Source organism: Ursus americanus, chromosome X, assembly GCF_024610735.1.
Source record: "Ursus americanus isolate L20-20 chromosome X, mUrsAme1.1.p, whole genome shotgun sequence".
Classification (NCBI taxonomy): Eukaryota; Metazoa; Chordata; class Mammalia; order Carnivora; family Ursidae; genus Ursus; species Ursus americanus.
Window position 1 is genome coordinate 110,060,375 of NC_142164.1, and position 23,129 is coordinate 110,083,503.

The 23,129-nt window shown below is 44.5% G+C and overlaps 1 protein-coding gene across 4 annotated transcripts in view; it reads left to right on the plus strand.

Annotated features, from left to right (window-relative positions):
• Nucleotides 1-23,129, plus strand: part of CTPS2 (CTP synthase 2) — a 98,924-nt gene that overhangs the window by 67,482 nt on the left and 8,313 nt on the right. For all 4 annotated transcript variants that reach the window (XM_087860163.1, XM_087860160.1, XM_087860161.1 and 1 more), the window contains exons 15-17: nt 8,448-8,503; nt 12,023-12,119; nt 16,556-16,700. In XM_087860163.1, the coding sequence (XP_087716289.1) occupies nt 8,448-8,503; nt 12,023-12,119; nt 16,556-16,700 (298 nt within the window). The remainder of the gene's footprint in view (nt 1-8,447; nt 8,504-12,022; nt 12,120-16,555; nt 16,701-23,129) is intronic.

The window sequence follows — 23,129 nt, forward strand, 5'->3', positions numbered from 1 at the left end:
AGACCAGGCCCTTGTGACTTTCCATCAGAGTTCTGAGAAGATGACCCTCATCCTCAGGGAAGACAACAAGGGGACAGTGAGACTTGATACAGGCAGACATCAGCAGACAGTGGAGGATGGGGAGAGCTCCTCAGGATGATGCTGGCAGGAGTGTGCCAGAATCTAGGCTGGAGGAGGCCAGGGCCAATGGAAATTGAATGCTTTAGGAAAAGATTTAATTCCTTTTGGGGTTGTTCTCTGCATTTCCTCATAATAACGGGGAGGACTTGGCTAAAACACTTGGTTCTGCCTTATTGTAAGAGAAAAAGGGTTTTGTTCTGAGAGAACACGCAACAGGACAATTAGGGAGGTATGAGTGAGTCCCAGTGTTAAGGATCTGGGTTAAATTCATGGTGTTGGAAATGCAGAGTGGTCAGTCTCAAATTTGAAGGAACTGAAGGAAAAGGGGATAAGGTGGAACAAATTTTCACTGGCTAGAAAAATTGCTTTTGCTTTCTTATCTCTTATCAAGGCATTGATAGAGAAAAACAGCTTCTAGTTCTTGGTGTGATTAGATTGTTGGAAGTTTAAGAAAATAATCATGCCATACAAAAAGCCTTGGCTCAGTTAATGAGGTGATTTACAAAACAGTTTAAAAGAGGTCACCAGGGATTTAGGGACGCTGCAAGTCCATGCCACGGTAATTTGTCGTGCTGAGACCGATAGGAAGGGAGTGTGGTAGGCCTCCTGAGCGGAGTGCGCCAGCTGGCCAGCCTCCCCTCCTCCCTGCTGATGGTCCACGCTGCAGGGTAGCTCTCTCCCTGTTCCTTCTTGCCTTTTGCTGGGGAAACCATTCTGTAAGTTGTATTTGCGGATACGGGGGCTTACAGGTCTGGGACATAACATAGCTCCTTTAATCATGACAACAGGAGGCATTTATATGTCGCTTACTGGACAGGCTCTGTGCTGAGCACTTCACCCATGGGAGCTAGTGGAGTGGTGAACAGCCCAGCCCCACTGCCCCAGCCCCAGCCCTCCGTCCCTGGCTGTGTAGCGGCTTAGCGCACTACACTGCAGTTTCCGCATCGGGAAGACGGATATCAGAATGCCTCCTGCCTCAAGGGGTTCTTGTGAGGGTTAAATCAGTTATACCTGTGAGTCCTTCAGTGCCTGGCACAGAAAAAGCACTATTCAAGTGTGGCTGTTAGGATCATTAATGTGAAGGGTGTATTGTCAATACAGTGAGACCTGTGAGTCTCTCAAAGCTCAGGGTATGACCTAGTATTAAAATACCATATGATCCAGTAATTCCACTACTGGGAATTTACCCAAAGAAAATGAAAACACTAATTTAAAAAATATACATGCACCCCTATGTTTATGACAGTATTATTTACAACAGCCAAGATATGGAAGCAACCTAAGCATCCATCGATTGATGAATGGATAAAGAGGTTGTGGTACACACACACACACACACACACACACACACACACACACACACACACACTGGAATATTACTCAGCCATAAAAAAGGACGAGATCTTGCCATTTGCAACAACATGGATGGATCTAGAGGGTATTATGCTAAGTGCTATAACTCAGTCTGAGAAAGACAAATACCATATGATTTCACTCATAATGTGGAATCTAAAAAACAAAACAAATGAATAAATAATGAAAAGCAGAATTATATCTATCAATACAGAGAACGAACTGACGGTTGCCAGAGGGGAAGGGGTGGGGGTATAGGCAGAATGGGTGAAGGGCAGAGGGAGGTATAGGCTTCCAGTCATGGAATGAATAAGTCATGGGAATAAGTAGAGGGAGTGTAGTCAGTGGTATTGTAATGGTGTCGTATGGTGACAGATGGTAGCTACACTTGGGGTGAACACAGCATAACATAAGAGATATTGAATCACTGTGTTGTACTCCTGAAATGAATGTAACATTGTATGTCAGTCAGCTATACTAAAAAAATTTTTAAAATACTAAAAAGAATGGGGTCCACTAGGACAGGGGGAGGGGTGAAGGGGTAAGCCCGAGGAGAAGGGGAGCAGGCATCCCCCTTGCCTTACACGTTCTCTCCAGTCCCTCTGTTCTGGGCTCCTTGCTCCCTACGTGCTAATATGGACTAGCAGAAGCATACCAAAAAATCTAAGAAAAGAGATGTTAAAAATGGGATAAGAATACTAAGTCAGGGTGGGGGGAAAGAACTACAAGCAATGAAAAAAATGTGACGCCGTAATGTGAAGTTAAAGGCAAGGATTCACATTTTAAAACTAGAAAATTAGCATTTTTATACTAGCAAATTGAGATAAAAGCAGATCACAAAAAATAAAATTAGGGAAAGAGGAGGAGTTTAGATGCTTTAAAGAAATGTTTTGGGGCGCCTGGGTGGCTCAGTTGTTAAGCATCTGCCTTCGGCTCAGGTCATGATCCTGGGGTCCTGGGATCAAGCCCCCTGCTCAGTGGGGTGTCTGCTTCTCCCGTTCCCTCTGCCTGCTGCCCCCCCTACTCGTGCTCTCTCTCTCCCCATCAAATAAATAAATAAATAAAATCTTAAAAAACAAAAAGAAATGTTTTATAAAAACTGAAGAAGCAGTATGTCAAAATCCAAAAGTAAAAATAAAGAAGGAGAAAGATGGTGGCTGGCCCCAATTATGCACTTTCTAAGCATCAGTAATGAGGACGGTCTGTGCATTGTTTCAGTTATTCCTTTTAACACCCTTAGGAGACGGTCGGATTTTGCATGAGAGAGAAAGGCATCTTAGCCAGCTTAAGTCATTTGGTAGAAAGTCACTCATCTCATTTCTGAGCCTGAACTCTTGACCACCTCACTATATCAAATAGCTGGACCTTAATTAAAGAGGGAATAGAAAGACCCAGACAGCTCGCAGAGCTGAAAGCTGCCTTGTGCTGAGAGCCCCAAGACAGGGTTCCACAAGTCTCAGGAGGAGTGTCTTGTGGGAGAAGGCAGGGAGTGCAGAAAGTGAAGACCCCACCTCTGACTTCTGAAAGCCAGTCTGAAACCACATGCTTGGCTCGAGGAGGGACACACCAGCTGAATCAACATCGGACTGAGCAGCCGGGCCGGTAGGACTGGGCTGGGAACATAAACGAGTCAAACAGCCAGGTGTAAGAAATGCCACAGCTTAAGCTCACCAATCAGTGGCAGCTACGGCAGGCCTTAGAGTTAGAGAGGCGGTAGAGAGTGGTGGAAACTGGGGCAAATTGACAAGCCCTTGACCCATCAAAGGAGTGACTGCTAAAACTGATAGTTGCATGAAGAACTGTGGATTCACTGTTGCCAGTCTTCTAAATTTTCAAGAGAATCTGGATCTGGAGTTTTATGACAAATCTCCTGGTTTCCAAATGTTGGCAACTTATTCAGAGTTTTAAAGCACTGTGTTGGCCAACACCATGCAAGCCAAATACACCAAATATCTGTACCCTGGGCAGCCTCTTGGGAACTCTGAATTAGACGAACACCAGCAGACCCTTGCACATACCCAGAGAACTCTAGCCTCGGTAGTGCCTAATTAGCACAGGGCACGGTTCTGGGCAGTCTTAAAAGTGAGTCAAATTAAGACATTGGTGCAGCAGTTAAAAGATGTTTGGGCAAAGGCAAGGCAGTTCTGCCTGGAGGGAAGAGGTAACGAAGCCCATCAAGTAGTGATTTTACCTTTTGGACATGCCATGGGTGATTTCTTCTAGCCCCCTGGAAATAGGAAATGTGCAGCCCAGGTGAAAGATAAGGATCAGAAGGTACAGAAAGGGGGTCAAGAGTATGGGGGGGGGATGGCTTTCAGGAGTGAAACTGGGGGAAGAAGGGAGGCTACAGCTCTGGGCAGGTGTCCCCAGTTGAGGATGAAGAGCTGGTAAATGGGGCAAGGAGAATGCACAGAGGAGCAGTGGTGACAGATGGGGAAAGGGGAGTCACTCGGGTCCCAACTGAAGACACATCTGCTGGGTTTTTTGAGAGCAGTGCAGTAAAATAACAGGGACAAAAGCCAAGTTGCAAAGGATGGGGATGGGAAGTTGGGATTAAATGGTAAGTTGGGGAAGAGGGAGTGGTAGGGACAAGAATGGGGCTGTATAGCCTTTACTTTTTCAAGTTTTAATTGTGGTAGAATACATGTAACATCAAATTTACCGTCTTAACCATTTTTAAAAAAATATTTTATTTATTTATTTGTCAGAGACAGCATAAGCAGAGGGAGGGTCAGAGGGAGAGGGAGAAGCAGGCTCCCCACCGAGCAAGAAGCCCGAGGTGGGACTTGATCCCAGGACCCTAGGATCATGACCTGGGCCGAAGGCAGACGCTTCACCGACTGAGACACCAGGCGTCCCCCGTCTTAACCATTTTTAAGTGTAGAGTTCGGTAATGTTAAGCATATTTACATGGCTGTGCAACCAATCTCCTGAACTTTTTCATCTTGCAAAACTGAAACCCTGTACCCCTTTAACAACTTTCTATTCCCCCTGCTGCAGCCCTTGGCAACCATCATTCTGCTTTGTGTCTCTGTGAATTTGACTACCGTAGGGACCCTGTGTTAAGTGGAATCATCCAGTATTTGTCTTTTTGTGACTGGCTTATTTCACTTAATGTAACGTCCTCACGGTTTATCCACGTTGTAGCACGGTCAGGATTCACTTCCTATTGAAGGCTGAATAATATTCCATTGTATGGGTAGACCATTCTTGTTTATCCATCTTCTGTCCATGGACGTTTGGGTTGCTTCCACCTTTTAGCTTTATATAGCTTTTTGAAGGGGAAATTTTGGCTCGGAAAAGCAGAGAAAAATCAATCAGGTTTAGTTGCTAGGATTACTAATATGTGGGTGGGGGTGGGCAGGACCGTGCATGGGTTAAGAATATATCATGTAGGAGACAGAATAAGCAAATTAGAGAAGGAGATGGTGGGAACTGGCAGTGTTTTTGTTTCTCAGAGCCCTATTGTACGCACTATCGGTGTCTTGCTGCCTACTTTGGGACATTTTGTAGGTCCTAAGACTTCTTTCTATCAGTTGCCTTTCTTTAAAGCTCTGCAGACACTTGCTTCTTTTTATTATTTTTTTAAGATTTTATTTATTTATCTGAGAGAGAGTGTGCACACGAGCAGGGGGAGGGGCAGAAGGAGAGGGAGAAGCACACTCCCCACTGAGCAGGGAGCCCAATGATGCAGGACTCGATCCCAGGACCCCCAGATCACGACCTGACCGGAGCCCAAGGCAGATGCTTAACTGACTGAGCGAGCCAGCACCGCCCCACCCCCACTTGCTTCTTAAGGGAACATTAAGCTTGTGTGTAGTTAATCTCCGTTGCATTTGATTTTGTCTCCAGAAAGACTAGGATAGAAAAGAAGGCTGTGCCGTTTTGTTGAGGATTTCCCCCGGTGCCTAAGATCATCGCATGGCACGAGTGCTTGATAAATACATCCAGAGACCTGCTCCTCACAACATGGCATATCTACCCCTCAGTCTTTTCACTCCACACCTGGATTCACTCTGCAGTCAGTAGCAGCTAGCGTCTTGCCTTGTCACTGGTTCTCTCTGATTGTCCTCCTACAGCACTTTCAGTGACAGTGTGGATCAGGGAGTTGCTCGTGGTGCTTTGTAAAAACCCACATGCCCAGGCCCTCCCCTGAGAGTAACCAAATCAGAATTCCTGGGGCCAGGGCCCCGGAATGAGCATTCTTGGTTTTAGTTTGTTTTTAAGGTATTTTCAAATAGAATTGGACTGGTAACATTCTGAGCTGATTCTCAACATAGAGTTATAAAGGAAATTTTAATTTTTTTCATGGATATGGCAATGGATTAGTTTTGTAAATTCATTCTCGACAGATTTGTAAGTGATCAGGTAAGAATTTGAGTGCACGAAACAATATTTCCTAAGTTCTGAAAATGTGTTTCATTATATACCATACATATTATTTATATATATATATATATATATATATATAATATATATGGAGAGAGAGAGAGGGAGAGGGAGAATGCTCCATTCATTAAACAAATGTTTATTAAGTATCTGCTTATGTGCTAGACACTGGTTGCAAGAATTGAGGGGATTGGTCCTTATCTTGTCCATTATCTTGCCGAGCTTATGTTCTGGCTTCCATTCTTTCTACTTGGATTTCATAGTCTAGAGATAACACTAGCAGTCACATGGTTTACTTACTGTTCCAAGTGCTTTGATCCTCGCAACAACCCTATGAAATAGGGCTATCACAATCCCCATTTTACAGATGAAGAAGCTGAGGCAGAGAGGTGAAATAGCTTGCCCAAGCCACACATCCATTCAATGGTGTAGGTGGCCTGGTTCCAGAGTCACTACACCACCCCTGTCTTCCTATCACCTTTGAGATATTTCAGCAACCACAAAATCTGCCTTAAGCCAGGCAATATGCGCAGGCCATTCAGTTTCAAAAGGTCGCCCTATATCCTGCTGGCCCTGTTGACTCGAAGATATAATTCCTTATATCCTAATTTCGGAGATGTTTGCCGTTTTCTTCACCATCTGTTAATATTGGCAGGCTCTATTATTGGGTTTCTAAGTCATCCATTGTAATGCAGAAAGCAGAGAAGAAATTTTGGACCACAGGAGGAAAAGATCAATCACAAAGTCAGAGGTCATAAGGGAATCAGGATCCCCTCAAAATTAGGTCCAGAGCTTTCAAATGATTTTTCTTCTAACTTCACAATGACATATGTGCTTCTATTTCTTCCAACTGGACTTTATTGTGCTACTAGTTTCCATTTTTTCCTTTCATTTTTATGAACCAATTGTTTGAGTACAAAGGCTCTGTCTTTTTTTTTTTTTTTAAAGATTTTATTTATTTATTTGACAGAGAGAGAGACAGCCAGCGAGAGAGGGAACACAAGCAGGGGGAGTGGGAGAGGAAGAAGCAGGCTCATAGCGGAGGAGCCTGATGTGGGGCTCCATCCCAGGACCCTGGGATCACGCCCTGAGCCAAAGGCAGATGCTTAACGACTGAGCCACCCAGGCGCCCCCAAAGGCTCTGTCTTGAAAGACCGCCCGCTCAGTGGCATGTTGGAGCTCTCTCGAAGTAACTTCCTGTCCCCACTATTTCCAATTTTTCTAAAACGCATGTGGTAAATATTCACTGTGATTAACATCATCCCCAGGGAATTGTGTCTATATGGACAGAATCGCAAAATAGAAGTTCAGTCTTGATAAACGAGCATATCGAGTCATTGGAGAATACAACTGATTTGCGCTTTCTTTGGCCAAGTCAGAAGCTCAAGGGAGACACGAGGCATTTGGTCTCTCTTGGTGGAAACACCCTGCCTCACAGCCTTCTGGCGTCTTGGAGAGTGTGACAATCCCGTGCCCGTGGCACCGAGCGCTGCTCCGGATTCTGCTGGAGTTGGACGATGTGTCCCAGCGCTGCTGGCAGGTCTCCTCCCTTGGCTGTGTGCCAGGGCTCTGCGTCACGAGGGCTGGCGCTGAGGGAGTGGTGGCTGGCCCCCTCCCCTTGCTGCAGGGCTATCACCCACTTGGTGCTGGTGCCGTCCTGCTTCTCCACGTGATCCAGGGGGGCCTGTTCTTGAGAGGGGTCTGGTGCCCGATGCCATTCCCATCCACCTGACACCGCAGTCACTGGACTGCTAAATAGGTCATGCCCAACATGCTGTTCTGGGCTGCGGCACGCACAGCGACATGGCACGTTTTAGTGACACATGATCGTCAGCCGCGCGCTCCTGGTTAAGAATTGTTGGTATAGCTGTGCTCTCACTGAATCCAGCAGTCCTCAATTCCCGGTGCTCAGCTTGGTTCCAGTTGTTTCTCTGTTAAATAACGAAGCAGTGCACATCTTCGTGGTGAACTCTCTGTCTTCATTTCTGTTTTCTGGGGTAAATTCTTAGAGGTCGAATTTTTACAGTCAAAGGACGGGCCTCTTTTTAAGGTGGGGTATAAACCAATTTGGCAGGTCCACAGAGGCAGCTGGTGTGGTGGAGAAAGCACGGACCAGGTGAGGGGGCCTGGGCTCAAGATCGGACTGCGCTGCCAGCGGGGTGGGGCTTTGGGCAAGTCCTTCAGTTTCATTTCCATTCCTTTGGTTTCATTTTTTTCTTTTGTAAAATGAGCCTGTGTTATGAGTCTGCACGGGAGCGATGGCGTAGACGTTGCTCTGCCTCTCAGTACTTAGCTGCAGGCAGGTGTGGAAAAGAGGGCCCGTCTGCTGGACTCCATGGTGGGCTAGTATAACAGAGGGGTTCCCTTTATGCAGCACTGATGGCTTACTGGAGAATTGCTTCAGGGTTTCAAAGAAACTATTGCTGTTCTGTACTGTACGAGAAGAAAATCTAGATGACTATCTGGAATCCAGGTAATTTTTAGGCCTCTGATTTATGGCCAGAGACCAGAGACATCCTTCATGCTCTGGTTGTGGTTCCAAAGCTGATTACTTTGATATTAATTTCACTCTTGTATCTTTACAGGGAAACTTTATGGTGATGTTCCTTTTATAGAAGAAAGACACAGACATCGGTATGAGGTATGGTCTACACACTGAATTACTGTGGAATGTAGATGCTTAGCTCGAGGAACTCCAGTGATTACAGGCAGACCTCTGGAAAAGGTGTCCAGCTCGGTGGTACCCATCAGGCTCAGGGGCGTCATGCCAAATTTACCAGAGGAAGTGAATCGGGCTGGGGACACTCTGTCCTTCTTGGCTTTTCAAAGGCAAAATCTTTACATATCTGTACACAGGACACATCAGGGTTCTAGGTTACCCTAACTGTTGTCTCCTAGACCAAGATAAGGGCATCATCCTTATCCTTAACCCCTGCCGTTTATTTTGGCGGGTTTGGGGAAAGGGAACTTACATCTTCTGAATCATATGCCTCTCGGGATAAGGGTGCATCTCTGACTATCACATAATGGATTCTTCATTTGGGAACCTCTTCAGAAGTCTACATTGAGCATGAGGCTTAGTGTCACATGATTAATAAGAGTCATTGTTGAGATTGTCACATGAGAAGCATAGGTTCCTCAAAATGCAGACTGTCTCTATCAGGATTATCGAAGTATCAATTATGATGCTTTTGGTTAGGAAGGATCAAAATCCCTGCTCACTGTTCACTCAAACCAGCCTCAACAATAAGGAAATCTGTTATATCAGGTAATAGGTAGTTCAAAGGCTGGGTAGGCTCCAGGCATGGTATGATCAGGGCTTCTACTATTTCTGGGATTCTCCTGGCCTTACCTTTTTCTGTGTGTTTGCCTCACCCTTAGGCTGGTCTCCCCCCTAGTTGTGAGACGGTTACCAGCAGCAGCTGAGGCAACATGCATCTCTCTTAGACGTGGAAGTTGTTCTTCAGTCTGATTGGATCAGTATAGATTACCGGCCCACCTGTGATGAACTACTAATCACCGCAAGGGCAAAGCTAAACCAGGGTTAAACCTGGGTTCTTGCATCATTCATCAGCCAACAAGGATGGGTTCATCATGTTTGGCTTAGACTAGTCAGGGCCAACTTCTAGAATGGGGGAGATGGAGTTCCATGGGTCCTGTGGGGGTGGCGTAGATGCCGGCAAAAGTCCAGGGTTCTGTTTGGAGGGAGGACCAATGCGAATCAATGTTGGGTAGGCTACCAACAGTGTCACTACAATTAGGGAACAATTTGCTGAGTATAGGCCATTTTTGGTCCTCTTTGCATTGGGAACTGGCCATCCATTCCTTCATACTTATTTTGTATCTGATATGCACTGGAGATGGAAGGGGAAAAGACACGCACAGTCTCTCTCCTGTCAGGGAGCTTACATTCTAATGGACAGGACAAAAAATAAGATAACAGATTACATAAGTACAGATGAAATCAGATATCAAACAAGGTACTTCTATCTAGAATGTATAAAGAATTCTTACAACTGAATATTAAATAATGGCAAAGATTCTGAAAAGACATCTCTCCAAAAAAAGATACACAAATGGCCAATAAACAAATGAAAAGCTGTTCAACATCATTTGTCATCAGGGAAATGCAAATCAAAACCACAAAGTGGGGGCGCCTGGATAGCGCAGTCGTTAAGCATCTGCCTTTGGCTCAGGGCGTGATCCCGGCGTTCCGGGATCAAGTCCCACATTGGGCTCCTCTGCTGGGAGCCTGCTTCTTCCTCTCTCACTCCCCTGCTGTGTTCCCTCTCTCGCTGGCTGTCTCTCTGTCACATAAATAAATAAAATCTTTAAAAAAAAACAAAAACAAAAACACAAAGTGATACCACCTCATACCCACTAGAATGGTTGCAAACAAAAGACAGGTAATAGGGGCGCCTGGGTGGCTCAGTTAAGTGTCTGCCTTCAGCTCAGGTCATGATCCCAGGGTCCTGGGATGGAGCCCCCGCGTTGGACTCCCTGCTCAGTGGGGAGTCTGCTTCTCCCTCTGCCTGCTGCTCTCCCTGCTTGTGCTCTCTCTCTCTCTGTTAAATAAATAAAATCTTAAAAAAAAAAAGACACATAATAACAAGTGTTGGTGAGGACACACTGTTGGTAGGAATGTAAAATGGTGTGACCACTTTGGAAAAACATCTGGCTGTTTCTCAAAAAGTTAAACACAGAGTTATCATATGACCTGATAATTCCATCCTTACATATATAACCGAAGAGAAACGAAAAGTGCATGCACACAACAAATTGTATACAAACGGTCAAAGCAAGCGTTATCCATAATATGTAATAAAAAAGGTAGAAACACCCTAAATGTCCATCAACTGAGGAATGGGTAAATGAAATATGATCTATCCATACGATGGAATTATTTGATAATAAAAGGAAATGAAATATTGATACATGCTACTATAGACACGAACCTAAAACACAGGGTGCTTAGTGAAAGAAGCCAGTCACAAAAGACTACACACTGTATCGATCCATTAACATGAAATGCCCAGAACAGACAAATCTAAAGAGATAGAATGTAGATTAGTGGTTGCCTAGGGCTGGTGGGGAGGTGATGAGGGCATTAGGGGATGATGGTTAGAGGGGATAGGGCCTATTCTTGGATTGATTGTGGTGATGGCTGAGATCCTCTGTGAGTTGTACACTTTTAGTGGGTCAATTGTATGGTATGTGAATTATAGTTCAATAAAGCTGTTAAGAAAAAGGAAAAATAATTACAAATTTGAGAACTGGCCTAATGTTAAAAAATAAAATAAAAACATATGGGGTTAAGATTGAGGAGGACAGATGGAGCTCCACTTTGATTTTAGATGAGTTAGTGCTTTCTGTGAAGAAGAGGCTGGAAAGTTCGGGAAAGGACAGGGATGCGATGAATGAGGGAAGGGGCTGTGCACCAGGCCGTCGAGTTGTCATCTATAACCAATATTCTAGCAGAAAGATTGCTTCAAGCTTCTAATCCTTAGAGCTTGTATGTAACTATATGGGAAGAATGCATTGGGCTTAGTCACAAGGGCAATAAGATAGTTTCAATCCTCAAGCAGATTTGTGATTTGGGGAGAAACAGTTAATTACACATAACTCAAGGGAAGAAGCAAATATGGTGATGGCTATAAATAGCTAATCTCAAGGTTCCAAGTCGGAATACCTGTGTCACAGTCCTACTTTTTGAATCTCATCTTTGAGCAACAGAAGGTGGGCCTCTCAGGTTTAGGGGCTGTGATTACACTTTTTCTCAGGTTCATCCTGAGTTTAAAAATAGGCTTTGGTGGGGCGCCTGGGTGACACAGCGGTTAAGCGTCTGCCTTCGGCTCAGGGCGTGATCCCGGCGTTATGGTATCAAGCCCCACATCAGGCTCTTCCACTATGAGCCTGCTTCTTCCTCTCCCACTCCCCCTGCTTGTGTTCCCTCTCTCGCTGGCTGTCTCTATCTCTGTCGAATAAATAAATAAAATCTTAAAAAAAAAAAAAGGCTTTGGAGGTGGGATATAGCAATTAACTACTAGTTAAGAGCATCACTGAAATGGAAAACCCAGCCAATTGATGGAGGACATTTTCATAAGTTGATATGTCTGTATGGCTCTGCTTCGCAGAGGCGCTTAATTTCTTGTTTTTCCAGGTGAACCCAAGCCTGATCAGTCAGTTGGAGCAGAATGACTTACGTTTTGTAGGTCAGGATGTCGATGGAGAGAGGATGGAAATCATTGAACTGGCAAGTAAGTGGGCTCTTTGTTTTTGAAAGTTTTCATGGTAACCTAATGTCTTTGTGTTGTTATGTATAAAGATATAATTTGTCGTTGTATGTGAAGCCATAACTTGAGACTCGTTTGCTCTCCTTCTTTTCCTCTCTTGAAATAAATATGCAACTAAATAGAAATAATATGACTAAACATAAAGTACACGAGAAAAACAGACCACTTATAATCCTAATCATTTTGGGGCCCACTAGTCTGAATCTACCAGAAAATGGTACACTGTTCCCAGTCTAACAGTTCTACTAGTAGTATGCTTCCTCGCCGTCCCTGCCCCCTTTCTGGGGCTTCTCCTGTTGCTAGCCTCTAGGTTAATTGCTCCGGGAAAGGCAGGCGGCCCACTGTTGAATAGCATTCTGCTTTCTCCCTCTTTTGAAGAAGAATGGCCCAGTGCCCTCCTCATTACTTGTGACTGGTTTTGACGTCTATTGTGTGTGGGGCTTGGCCCCTCATTCTACCTGGAGTCCACCTTTCCATCCCACTATGCTCCCTGGTCAAGTGTGGTCCAGTCGTTCAACTTTAGAACACTAGTCCCTGCACCCGCAGAAGTCCTTAGTGACACCAAACACTCCACAAAGGGATAGGAACTTCTGTCGAGGAAGACTGGTGAAGAAGTTGTTTGCGTGTGGGGGCTGGGACACCCTCAAGAGCCCAGGCACAAACCATACACCATTATTGATGAGACCGAGGACACTATTCTCATTCGGAGCTGCAAATACAGAGTAAGGCATGCTTACTACTGATCCCAGCTCTTTCTCTAACATTACTTACCACCTGGCCCTTTACAGAAGTGTTTGCCAACCCCTGATGTAGACCCACACATTGAACTGACTTGAACTAACATGTTCAGGTGACTGCTTGACCTGTTTGTCTATCTGGATGTTCTCCTAGCACTTCCAGCTCAACGTATTTAAAACGAAGTTTACATGCTTTCCAAACTAGTTGTTCCTCCTGACTATTTCTGCGAAGGTATCCTCAGTCTCCTTGTTCAGGGCTTCTCACGCTCGCCACCATTGGCGCTGGGGGGGTCGTTCTCTGTGGTGGGGGCGGGCCTGTGCAGTGTATGCTTGGCAGCATCCTGGCCTCTACCTACCGGATGCCAGTAGCATTGTCCCCACCTCCCAAAGTTGCAACACCACAAACCATCTCCAGACATTGCCAAATGTCCCTGAGGTTCACATTCCCTGGGTGGGAACCATCCAGTCCTAGACCATCAGGCTTAAAATTGGACTTACTAGTTCTTCTTCCCCTTTATACGCCCAGCTTGTAATCAGTTGTCAAGTCCTGTAGATTCTGTCTCTAGAAAGATCGAGATGGGATTGCATTCCTGTCCCTCTCACCCTCATCCCCAGCGCGTGGTGACTCTGACCCAGAGTCCTCCTAAAGCTCCTTCCTGCCTCCAGGCTCTCCCCTCTGCAGCACCTCCTATCGAGGACGGGGCTGAGTGTGCGGTGCATGTGACACGAATTTGGTGGATAAACCACACTCATTTATCAAACGCTTCTTTTGTACAGGATACTGTAAAAATGGTAACATGATTTCCTAGAAGCTACCTTCTCAACCTATCTTCTTTAGGCTACAGCTATTCTGGACTTACTCTTCTGAATTTCCTACTTCTTTTACCATCTGAGTCCACATCACCATCTTCTACTTCAAATGCCTTTTCTCTGTCCTTTCCTTTTCTGTCTTGAATCCGTTCAGGTACTTCAGGAGTCCCGAGCAGGGAGCAGAATTGAAGTTGGCGAGGGCCACTCTGAATGCAGGGACATGTTACCTGGACCCTCAAAGAAGGAAAGCAGTGGACACTGGTTGCACACTCACTAGATGCTTCTCCCTAGACCCCTTGCTAGGGACTCGGCGTGCCTTATGTAACTTACAAGACGGGCGATGTCATTCCCACTTTACAGAGATGTCCAGCTCATCACAGGTGGGGCTGGAGCCAAACCGGGTCCTGCTACCACCTTGGTAGATGTCACTGTTCCTCTTGTTTGCACGGGACATGCCAGCTAAGATTATCAGTCCGTGCCTGAAGTTTTCAATTAGAACCTGAGGATGTATTTCCTGTAGTCTTTCTGATGGAAATGCCCATCATTGACAATTTTTATAGTGTGGATCACTGGTCGGGTTTGAAGTCTCTTAAATCTTTGTGGCGTGTGAGAGGGCAGAGAATTTCTTAAGCAGATTACTGTTTGTTTACTTCATTCAAGTACTTACTTTCTTTTAAGTCTCCTGGGTCTCATTATTGTGAGCAAATACTTAGATGCCTCTTTTATCGCACGGATTTAGATTCCCATTGACACTTTCAAATTTCATGTGTGTTGGAAAGGAAATGAGAGACGCTGTAAAATCCTGCCATTTTTTTTTTAATGCAAGGAAATTCATTTTATTAAGGAAAATTCCCCGGAAGATTCTGATCTCAGCTACCCCTTAGGAGCATTTCCGTGAATCTCTACGTTTCCTAAAGGAGTTCTAAAAGGAACAACAAAGTTTGAGATTAGTATAATGTCCGGAATGTGATTGAAAGCAATTAAGAGCATTATTTAAAAGATACTTTATCTGACTGATAGAACACCATCAAAATAAAAACTTTTTCATTTCTTTCCTCATATTGGCATAGGGGATTTTTTTGGAGAAAGTGATTCAGAACAGTGGGCCACTCATTCAAATATTTTGCCCCTGGCCATGACACGATTCATTGCGTAGCTTCTGTCTGCAGTTGTACAAAAGCACAATTACTGTCTGTGTCTTTCAAAGACATCCCTAGATGCTGTGCTGTAGGATTCATTGCATCTTAAATTTAAAGCTACATTGCTTCATTTCTTTTCTAAGAGCGGATGATTTCTTTTCTTCTTTTCTTGAGGGGACACATTCCCGGGAGAAGGTGGCATTCTCCTCACCAAGCTTTCACATCTGAGTGTCCCTCTCATTCAAGGAGGCTTCTTGCTAGATGTGATGTACAGGATTTGTACACTGGATTTTTCTGGACTCAGAGCTGTCCAGTGAAACTTGCTGCAACGATGGATTATTCTGCCCTGTTCAATATGGTAGCCACTGGCCGTGTGTGGCTATTGAACACTTGATATGTGCTCAATTAAGTTGAATGAATTGAAATAGCCACATGTGGCTAAGAACTACCATTTTGTATAGCAAAGCTTTCAATGATAACCTTACAAGAGTGGACATTTCTGTTCAGTCATCATTTCCTTACTATTGTAGTAGGAGCTTTGGTCTCCAGTGGTAAGTGATGGGGATTTGTGATTTTGAATTCCATACTAGATTTTTAGATCATTTGGTAAAGCATCTTAGTGAAAGCTTTAGGTTGCATTTACCCCCCCTATAAAACTTATATTCTGTGATCTTCGGTTTGGTATACATAGCAATTAAGATGATTTTTAAAGAAGGGAATACAGCACCAACCGTGCTCTGTACTATAGTAATTATGGGATTACACAGTTGCCTGATTTCTAATCAGAAGTTGCTTCTGATCTGGGGGGAAAAAAGAACATAGTTTTTGAGAGTTCTGATTGGGGGAAGGAATTTGCACTCCTGTAAAAATTTCTACCCAGTTTTGGAAATGTTGTGCATTAAATGTTTTCCAATCCAAAAGGGGATTTGTGTGTTTAAAAGTAGCTGGGTAAAGCTACTTTTCTGTTCCTATTCCATCTAGGAGAACTTGAATTGCTCCTGTAGGAGCTTTTTACAACCCTCAATTTTAAAATTGCTTAATTTCCCCCCTGATAATGTAAATCACATAGGCTCCTGGAAAAGTTTCACACAGTAGGAATAAGTATATGGAAGAAAATAAAAGCATCTGGACCTCTGACCCCCTGGAGCCATAACCACCATTAACATGTTGAAAGGCCATCCCTTTATCACTCTGAGACTCCCTTACAGACGATAATTTGGCAGAGGCCGAAATAGGGGTGCCAGTAGAGTTTTGTGGTGCCACCTCTGATTAATATCCAACCTAAAGCTTTTCCCTTGGGAACAGAAACGACCTTGTAGGAAATGGCCAGAGGCCAGCTAAGAGACAGAATGCCCTATGGCTAGCCTCTAGTGTGAGGGATACCTTGGGAATGGAGCCAACATACGTCTAGGAAGGGCCTTCGAGAAGCAGGCAGCCTTTGGGCAAAACAAAATGCATCTTGCCATTCAAAAATGTTGCTTAATTTTGCTCCCTCTAACACCTTGCACAGATAAAAGGCCAGATCGCTTATTAAGCGAGATGTGTTTTGCCGTTTGAAATTCTACCGTGAAGATGATTCATGAGAGTAGCTGTCAGTGATGGTAACAGGTTAATTGTCTCACCATTTGATGTGTTTTCTTATTCAAAGATAAGACCTTTAAAGCAGCTCTAGTGTTTGTCTGCTTCAGTCACATCATGATTATTCTCATTTCAGATCACCCCTATTTTGTTGGTGTCCAATTCCATCCTGAGTTTTCTTCTAGGCCGATGAAGCCTTCCCCTCCATACCTGGGCCTATTACTTGCTGCAACCGGGAGCCTGCATGCCTACTTGCAACAGGGATGCAAGCTGTCTTCAAGGTAACCAGCTCACTGCTCTCAGCACCAACCCAAGCTGTGCTTATATCAACGTTTTAGGATTCTCGTGAAATTTAGTATCATTACAGGACTTTTTTAAAGTGAAGAGTAATTTTTTTTCTTTCTTAATGATCCTGATTTGTTTTCTCCGAATGAAAATGATCTCTTCACATCTATGGCAGTAACATGTCAGCTTTCCGAGTCATGCTGATGCTGGCTATATTTTAGAAGTTTCTGTCATTTTGATAAGTGAAAAATGGGATTTGCTTTTGTTGACTCTCTGATTAATAAATATTTTGTACGTTTATTTGCTTTTTTAGGACTAGCCTGTTCATAGCCTCTGCTCTATTTTTCCTTTTGCTATTGTATCCTTTTTCTTACTGATTAGTAAGCTCTTTATATAGAAAGGACATTAATAATCCTTTGTTGGGTTGCAAATAATTTTTCAAAGTGGGTTTGTCTTTTAAGTTGTTAATGATAGTTCCCATTTTCCCTATTTATTTATTTCCCTATTTATTTTTATTTATTTTTATTTATTTTTAAAGATTTTATTTATTTATTTGACAGAGAGGGAGACAGCCAGCGAGAGAGGGAACACAAGCAGGGGGAGTGGGAGAGGAAGAAGCAGGCTTCCAGCGGAGAAGCCTGACGTGGGGCTCGATCCCAGAACGCCGGGATCATGCCGTGAGCCGAAGGCAGACGCTTAACGACTGAGCCACCCAGGCGCCCCTTCCCTATAGAGTTTTAAAGAAGTACTTTATATAGTCTTTACATAGTCTTTATTTATGGTTTTTTTTTTAAGATTTTATTTTTCAGTAATCTCTACACCTAATCTGGGGCTCAAACTCACAACCCTGAGGTCAAGAGTTGCACTCGCCACCGGTTGAGCCAGCCAGGCGCCCCCATTTATGTATTTTTAAAGTTTATGTGGTCAGATCTTTAACTTTTATGGATTCTGCCTTTAGTATCATGCCTAAAATCTTTCTTTCCCTATCAAAAATATTATATAAAAAATGGCCCATTTGTTTTCCGTTAGCACTCTTATGGTTTCAGTTTTATAGTTTAAATCTGTAACCTACACGTACTTGATAATTGGTGTGGTGTGTAAGGTAGGATCTGCACCCCCCCCCCCATGGTTAGTAGGTTGAGTAGTTCAGATTTGTTGTAAGGATTTCTGTTTTGTTCCACTGATGGTTTCCTCTCTTATTTCTGAACCCTTACCACTCTTTTCATTATCATAGCATTGCTGTAAATCAAGCCCTTATCTACCCTATACCCATTATTATTTAACTTTTTTTTTTTTTTAAGATTTTATTTATTTATGTGATAGAGAGACAGCCAGTGAGAGAGGGAACACAGCAGGGGGAGTGGGAGAGGAAGAAGCAGGCTCATAGCAGAGGAGCCCGATGTGGGACTCGATCCCGGTACGCCGGGATCACGCCCTGAGCCGAAGGCAGACGCTTTAACGACTGCGCTACCCAGGCGCCCCTATTATTTAACTTTTAAAAAAATATATTTTGCTATTCTTCCGGATGAATTATACAACGATTTTTTAAATTATGTTCAAATCCCTCCTAAGGGATTTTTTTAAAAGTATTTTTATTTATTTATTTTTTGCAAGAAAGGCAGGGAGGAAGGGAGCTAGAACGAGTGGGGATCAGGGGGTGGAGGGGCAGAGAGAGAAGCAGGCTCCCTCATGAGCAGGGAGCCTGACGTGGGATTCGATCCTGGGACCCTGGGATCATGACCTGAGCTGAAGGCAGACGCTTAACCGACTGAGCCACCCAGGCACACTCCCTTGAGGATTTTCATTCAAATTTCTTTACATTTAAATATTAGTTTGGGGGAAATTTATATCTTTACTTCTTCTCATGCAAGAATATTGGATGCAATAACTTTAAAAGTAGACAGAACTAGCCAGAATCACAGAGGGGTTAGGAAGGGTTATTAGCCCAGTGATCGGATACGTCATTTAGAAGATTACCTTTGCGGGGGCGCCTGGGTGGCACAGCGGTTAAGCGTCTGCCTTCGGCTCAGGGCGTGATCCTGGCGTTATGGGATCGAGCCCCACATCAGGCTCCTCTGCTATGAGCCTGCTTCTTCCTCTCCCATTCCCCCTGCTTGTGTTCCCTCTCTCGCTGCCTGTCTCTGTCTCTGTCAAATAAATAAATAAAATCTTAAAAAAAAAAAAAAGATTACCTTTGCGGACCCTCATCCTAGCAAATAACCCTCGTGATGTTGCAGTCGAGAGCTGCCAGGATCGGTGTGTGGTGTGTGTGCGTGTGCTTGTGTTACACAAGCCTGCTTATTTGTGACATTACTTGCTAGGAGAAGCTCACAGCTGTCCCTCATTTCTTGTGCCCATGTTTTCAAATGGGAACAGCTCTACATATTTCCATGTCGGGTGTCTTACTGAATGAATGACGACTTCTTGCACCCTTGAACCAGTGCACTGGTTTTCCTGTGCCCTGCGGAGCCGCAGTCTGGGCTGCGACGAGGAGCAGGCCGCGGGGGCCCCAGGCTCTCCCCTACTTTGGCGGAGCAGCGGCACTGTACCAGGCCCACGTGGTGTGGTTCTGCACGAGGTTGCATGTGAAGAGAGCCTCCCATGTTCTGACACTGCACGGCTAACGCAGCAGATTGCAAATGCCAGTGTGGTCCCATGTCGCATGTGTGCTGTGACCCTTTTCAGCCACTTTATAGTCTCCATTGTTTCAGGTGCTCCCATGTAAGAGGAGGGTGACAGCGGAGGAAGTTAGATGGCTAAGAGAAATAATTCACGCCAAACTGCCTGGCTGTTTGCAAGCAACGGCTAAGCACGAGTGTTCTCTAATTTGTTTCTGGGTAAAGCTTGCCAGCAGTTTCGGAGAAAAATGGTTGCTTGCTAGCGACTCCTGAGCAAGACTCGGTATGTCTCGAGGAGAAGGCAAGACTTCTTAATATAATTCTGATGCTAGTATTGGAATTACAGCCGACTAGCAGGCTTCCGTGGTAGTCAGAGAATTCCCACGTATCAGCCGTAAACCGGTGCATTTCCTAAGGGCAGCCGGCACCTTATTTATCTTGATCTCCCTGGCTCCCTAGTGCACGGGGTTGGTTAGTACCCACGAAAGTAATAACGATAGGTAGCAGGGGAGGATGGATATAGTCTAGACTAATTTTGATACCTCGTGGGGGGTTTTCCAATTCAGATCAGTGACCATGAGTTAACGCAGTGACAGACACCCAGATTCCAGAGGAACCTCGCACTTCAACTCCTCTCTGCCCGGCTCCGTGGCGTTAGGGAATGATGAAAAGCAAACGACTGCTTTGATGGCCAGGCTCTAATGTGAGCCGAGTTGGTACTGTATTTCTGTCAAACAAGATTACTGTCTGTAATCAACCATAAACAAATGTAACAAGGAATATGAACACCAGCATAATGACTTCCTTTCCCAGAAATTGGCTGACGGTATGTAATTATATGGCACATGTGCAGCTGACATCTTTAAGCCCAGACTATAAAAATCTTTGGCTTTGAGCGAGTACACCTGAACTATAACCTCCGCGTTCTGCCCTGTGGCGGACCGTTATCTTTTAGTGCCTGGGAGGTTGCGGTGAGAATATTGTTTGGGGATCTAGAGCTGGTGAGCTGAATTCGTGGCTACTCTGCTGTCTGTAGAGTGGCAGCAGTTATGAGGACCAATTCAACCTGCTTTTTGACTTGTAGTGTTCTGTTCAAGAGGCATACCAGTTTTAGGATAGTATTTTTTAGGTTTTTATAAGCTTCTCAAAAGTATATGCAAAATCAAACTGAAAGGCTTTGTTTTGGGCATCCCCCCAGGACGACCCACACGTTTGATGATTCACTAGAAGGAAATCAGAATATGGTTGTACTCATGGTTAAAACTCACTTCGGTGACAGAGGACGCAGACATAGCTGGCTCAGTAAGAGAAACAGACGTAAGTGGGGTGTGGAGAAACCTGTTTGCGGGTTTCCTATGCCCCCTCCCTTCCATGAGAGGTCACACAGAGCTCACCTTCCCTTTGGCAGTGAACATGCAGCAACATGTGTGTGATGTTTGTGCCCCGAGGAGCCCATTTGAGACCCGGAGTTTAGGGTTTTTACTGGGCTGGTTGCATAGGCGTTCCCTACCTAGCAACCACTCAAATTCCAGACTCTCAGAAGGAAAGCAAGCATTCACCATAAATCACATCAGCCTACACCCAGTGAAATGACCTTATCAGTTAGTAACGGAGAACACATTCTGAAAGCCAAGTTCTGGAGTCGTCCCCCCCCTGCCTCCCACCCCCCCTGCAAGCAAGCCCTTCTAATGATAGCAGCCTCACGCCTACTGTGTTAACTCTTTTTTTGCACAAGTCTGATAAGCCAGTTTTAGAAAAAACAAATCCAATGGGAAATTATTGTAATTCCCTGCTGAGATCTCTCCTCTGTTGTCTAAACATAATCTGTCCCATGTACAAAAGGTGACCACACATTTGCCTGGTTTTGCTGGCATATCATGTAATAGGACCAGAGTGTTTCATGTGTATGAAGACAGTTTTAGAGGCCTTATACTAAATAGCCTATACAAAGGTGCTTGTAATTGGGAGTTCTTTAGTATCTAGAAAGAAAGCATATCATCTCTGTTCCGAATTGCATTTTTAAGCAACTGGAAACAGAAGAGAGATCGAAGTCTAAAGTGGTTCAGAGGTTATTTTCCAGCATGTGGCTCTCTGGGGCTGCCCTGCAGGGCTCTTAGGCTCACTCACTACATACCAAGTTGAGAAACCTCTTCCAATTTGAATGATGCTGCCATTTATCACGCCCGTGTGTCAGGTCAGAGTAAAACTCTCATGCTTACACAGTGCTCGTTCCATGTTGGAAAGCAAGAACTTAGATGGGGCTGTCAGCAGTTCACAGACACGCAGCTCTTGGAGGTAACATGCCCTTAAAGTATAAAACCTGAATCTTAAGACATTTGAGCAGCACTGTATTCTAGGTTTTAGGATCCTGAATTCCATGCCTCCACCCAACATATCCTACCTTTTGTGTAGAGAAATCGTCTTCTTTGGCAAAACAGGAAGTGGTCTGGTACAGAAACAACAGGAGGGAGATTACTCAGTGAGTCCCTATATTTGCTTGACTTTTTCAGACCAAACTCAAAAGTTGAAACTACTGTATAATCAAAGGGCCCTTAAAGGAAGTTCACGGCCAGAGCCAGGTCTTTCCATTTCCTGATACCGTGTGCTCCTAGGATCTGACTGCATTTGCTCCTTCATGCTTATCCTTCTCTCTCCATTTGAACCGGTGAATCCTGGCAGCGGTCAGGGGGAGAAGGCACCCATTTGCATTCACCATCGTCTCTAGTCTCTCTTCCGTGACTCTCTTCTGGGTTTCCTTCTAAGTGACACACTGGCTTCCAGCTTGGGAAGATTTTGTTTTCTGTTGACTTCTAGATGTAGCATGACAGAAAATTTTGAAAATAGAAAAAAAGGACCCATAAACCCACCAGCCTAACACACTGTGCTCATTTTTGAATGTTTCCTTCCATCTTTATATCCATATAGGACTTATTTCATGGTTATAATCACTGTTCTGTGACCTCGCTCTTCTCTGCATCAGTTTCTTTATAAAAGGGGCATGGTAATGGTACCCCTTTGACATGGTACCCACTTAATGAAGATTAAGTTTCATAGTAAATGTAAAGCACCTAGCACAGTGTCTTTCTATGGTGGGAGATTACATGGAAATTATTATTATTTTTTATAGTAAGCTCTACACATAACGTGGGGCCTGAACTCACAACCCCGAGATCAAGAGTCACACACTGTACCGACTAAGCCAGCTAGGTGCCCCTAAATGGGAATTATTATTATTAATTTTACTTTAGTTCTGGTCTTCTTCATTTCCTGCCTACCACAAAGCTTCCTGCCTGGGCTCTATGCCTCCAGCTTTCCTCTTCTCAATCCATCTTCCTACATTATTTTGGAGTTTAAAACTCTCAGTGGCTTCCCTTGACTTGGAGAATAAAATGCGCACAAATCTGTAGGGAACAGCTTGTAGTCCCTTGATCCCCCTAGAAGCTTTTAATGCCTTTGCCTCAGCTCACACCACTTTCGTGGCCCTTGGTTTACATTCCTGAGCTGCCTCGTGTTAGGATGCGTGGGCATGGGAGGTGGGCGTGGCGTCTCTATTGATTGTGGAGTGTGCATTTCTCCCTCTAAGGCATACTTATCCCCCCTTGAGTACCTCTTTCTCTTTGTCTAAGAGGATAAGATACTCTTTTCCCGCTGCATGAATCGGCTGCGCATTTTCCAGCACTATTTTAAACTTGCAGTCACCTTGCCTATTTTTTTTTTTTAACCTGTGGGCTGCATGGTTGATGTTGCCTTTGCCAAGGGCCATTCTTGCAATATATGGTGTCTAGGGGCCGAGGGCTGGCCACCCCG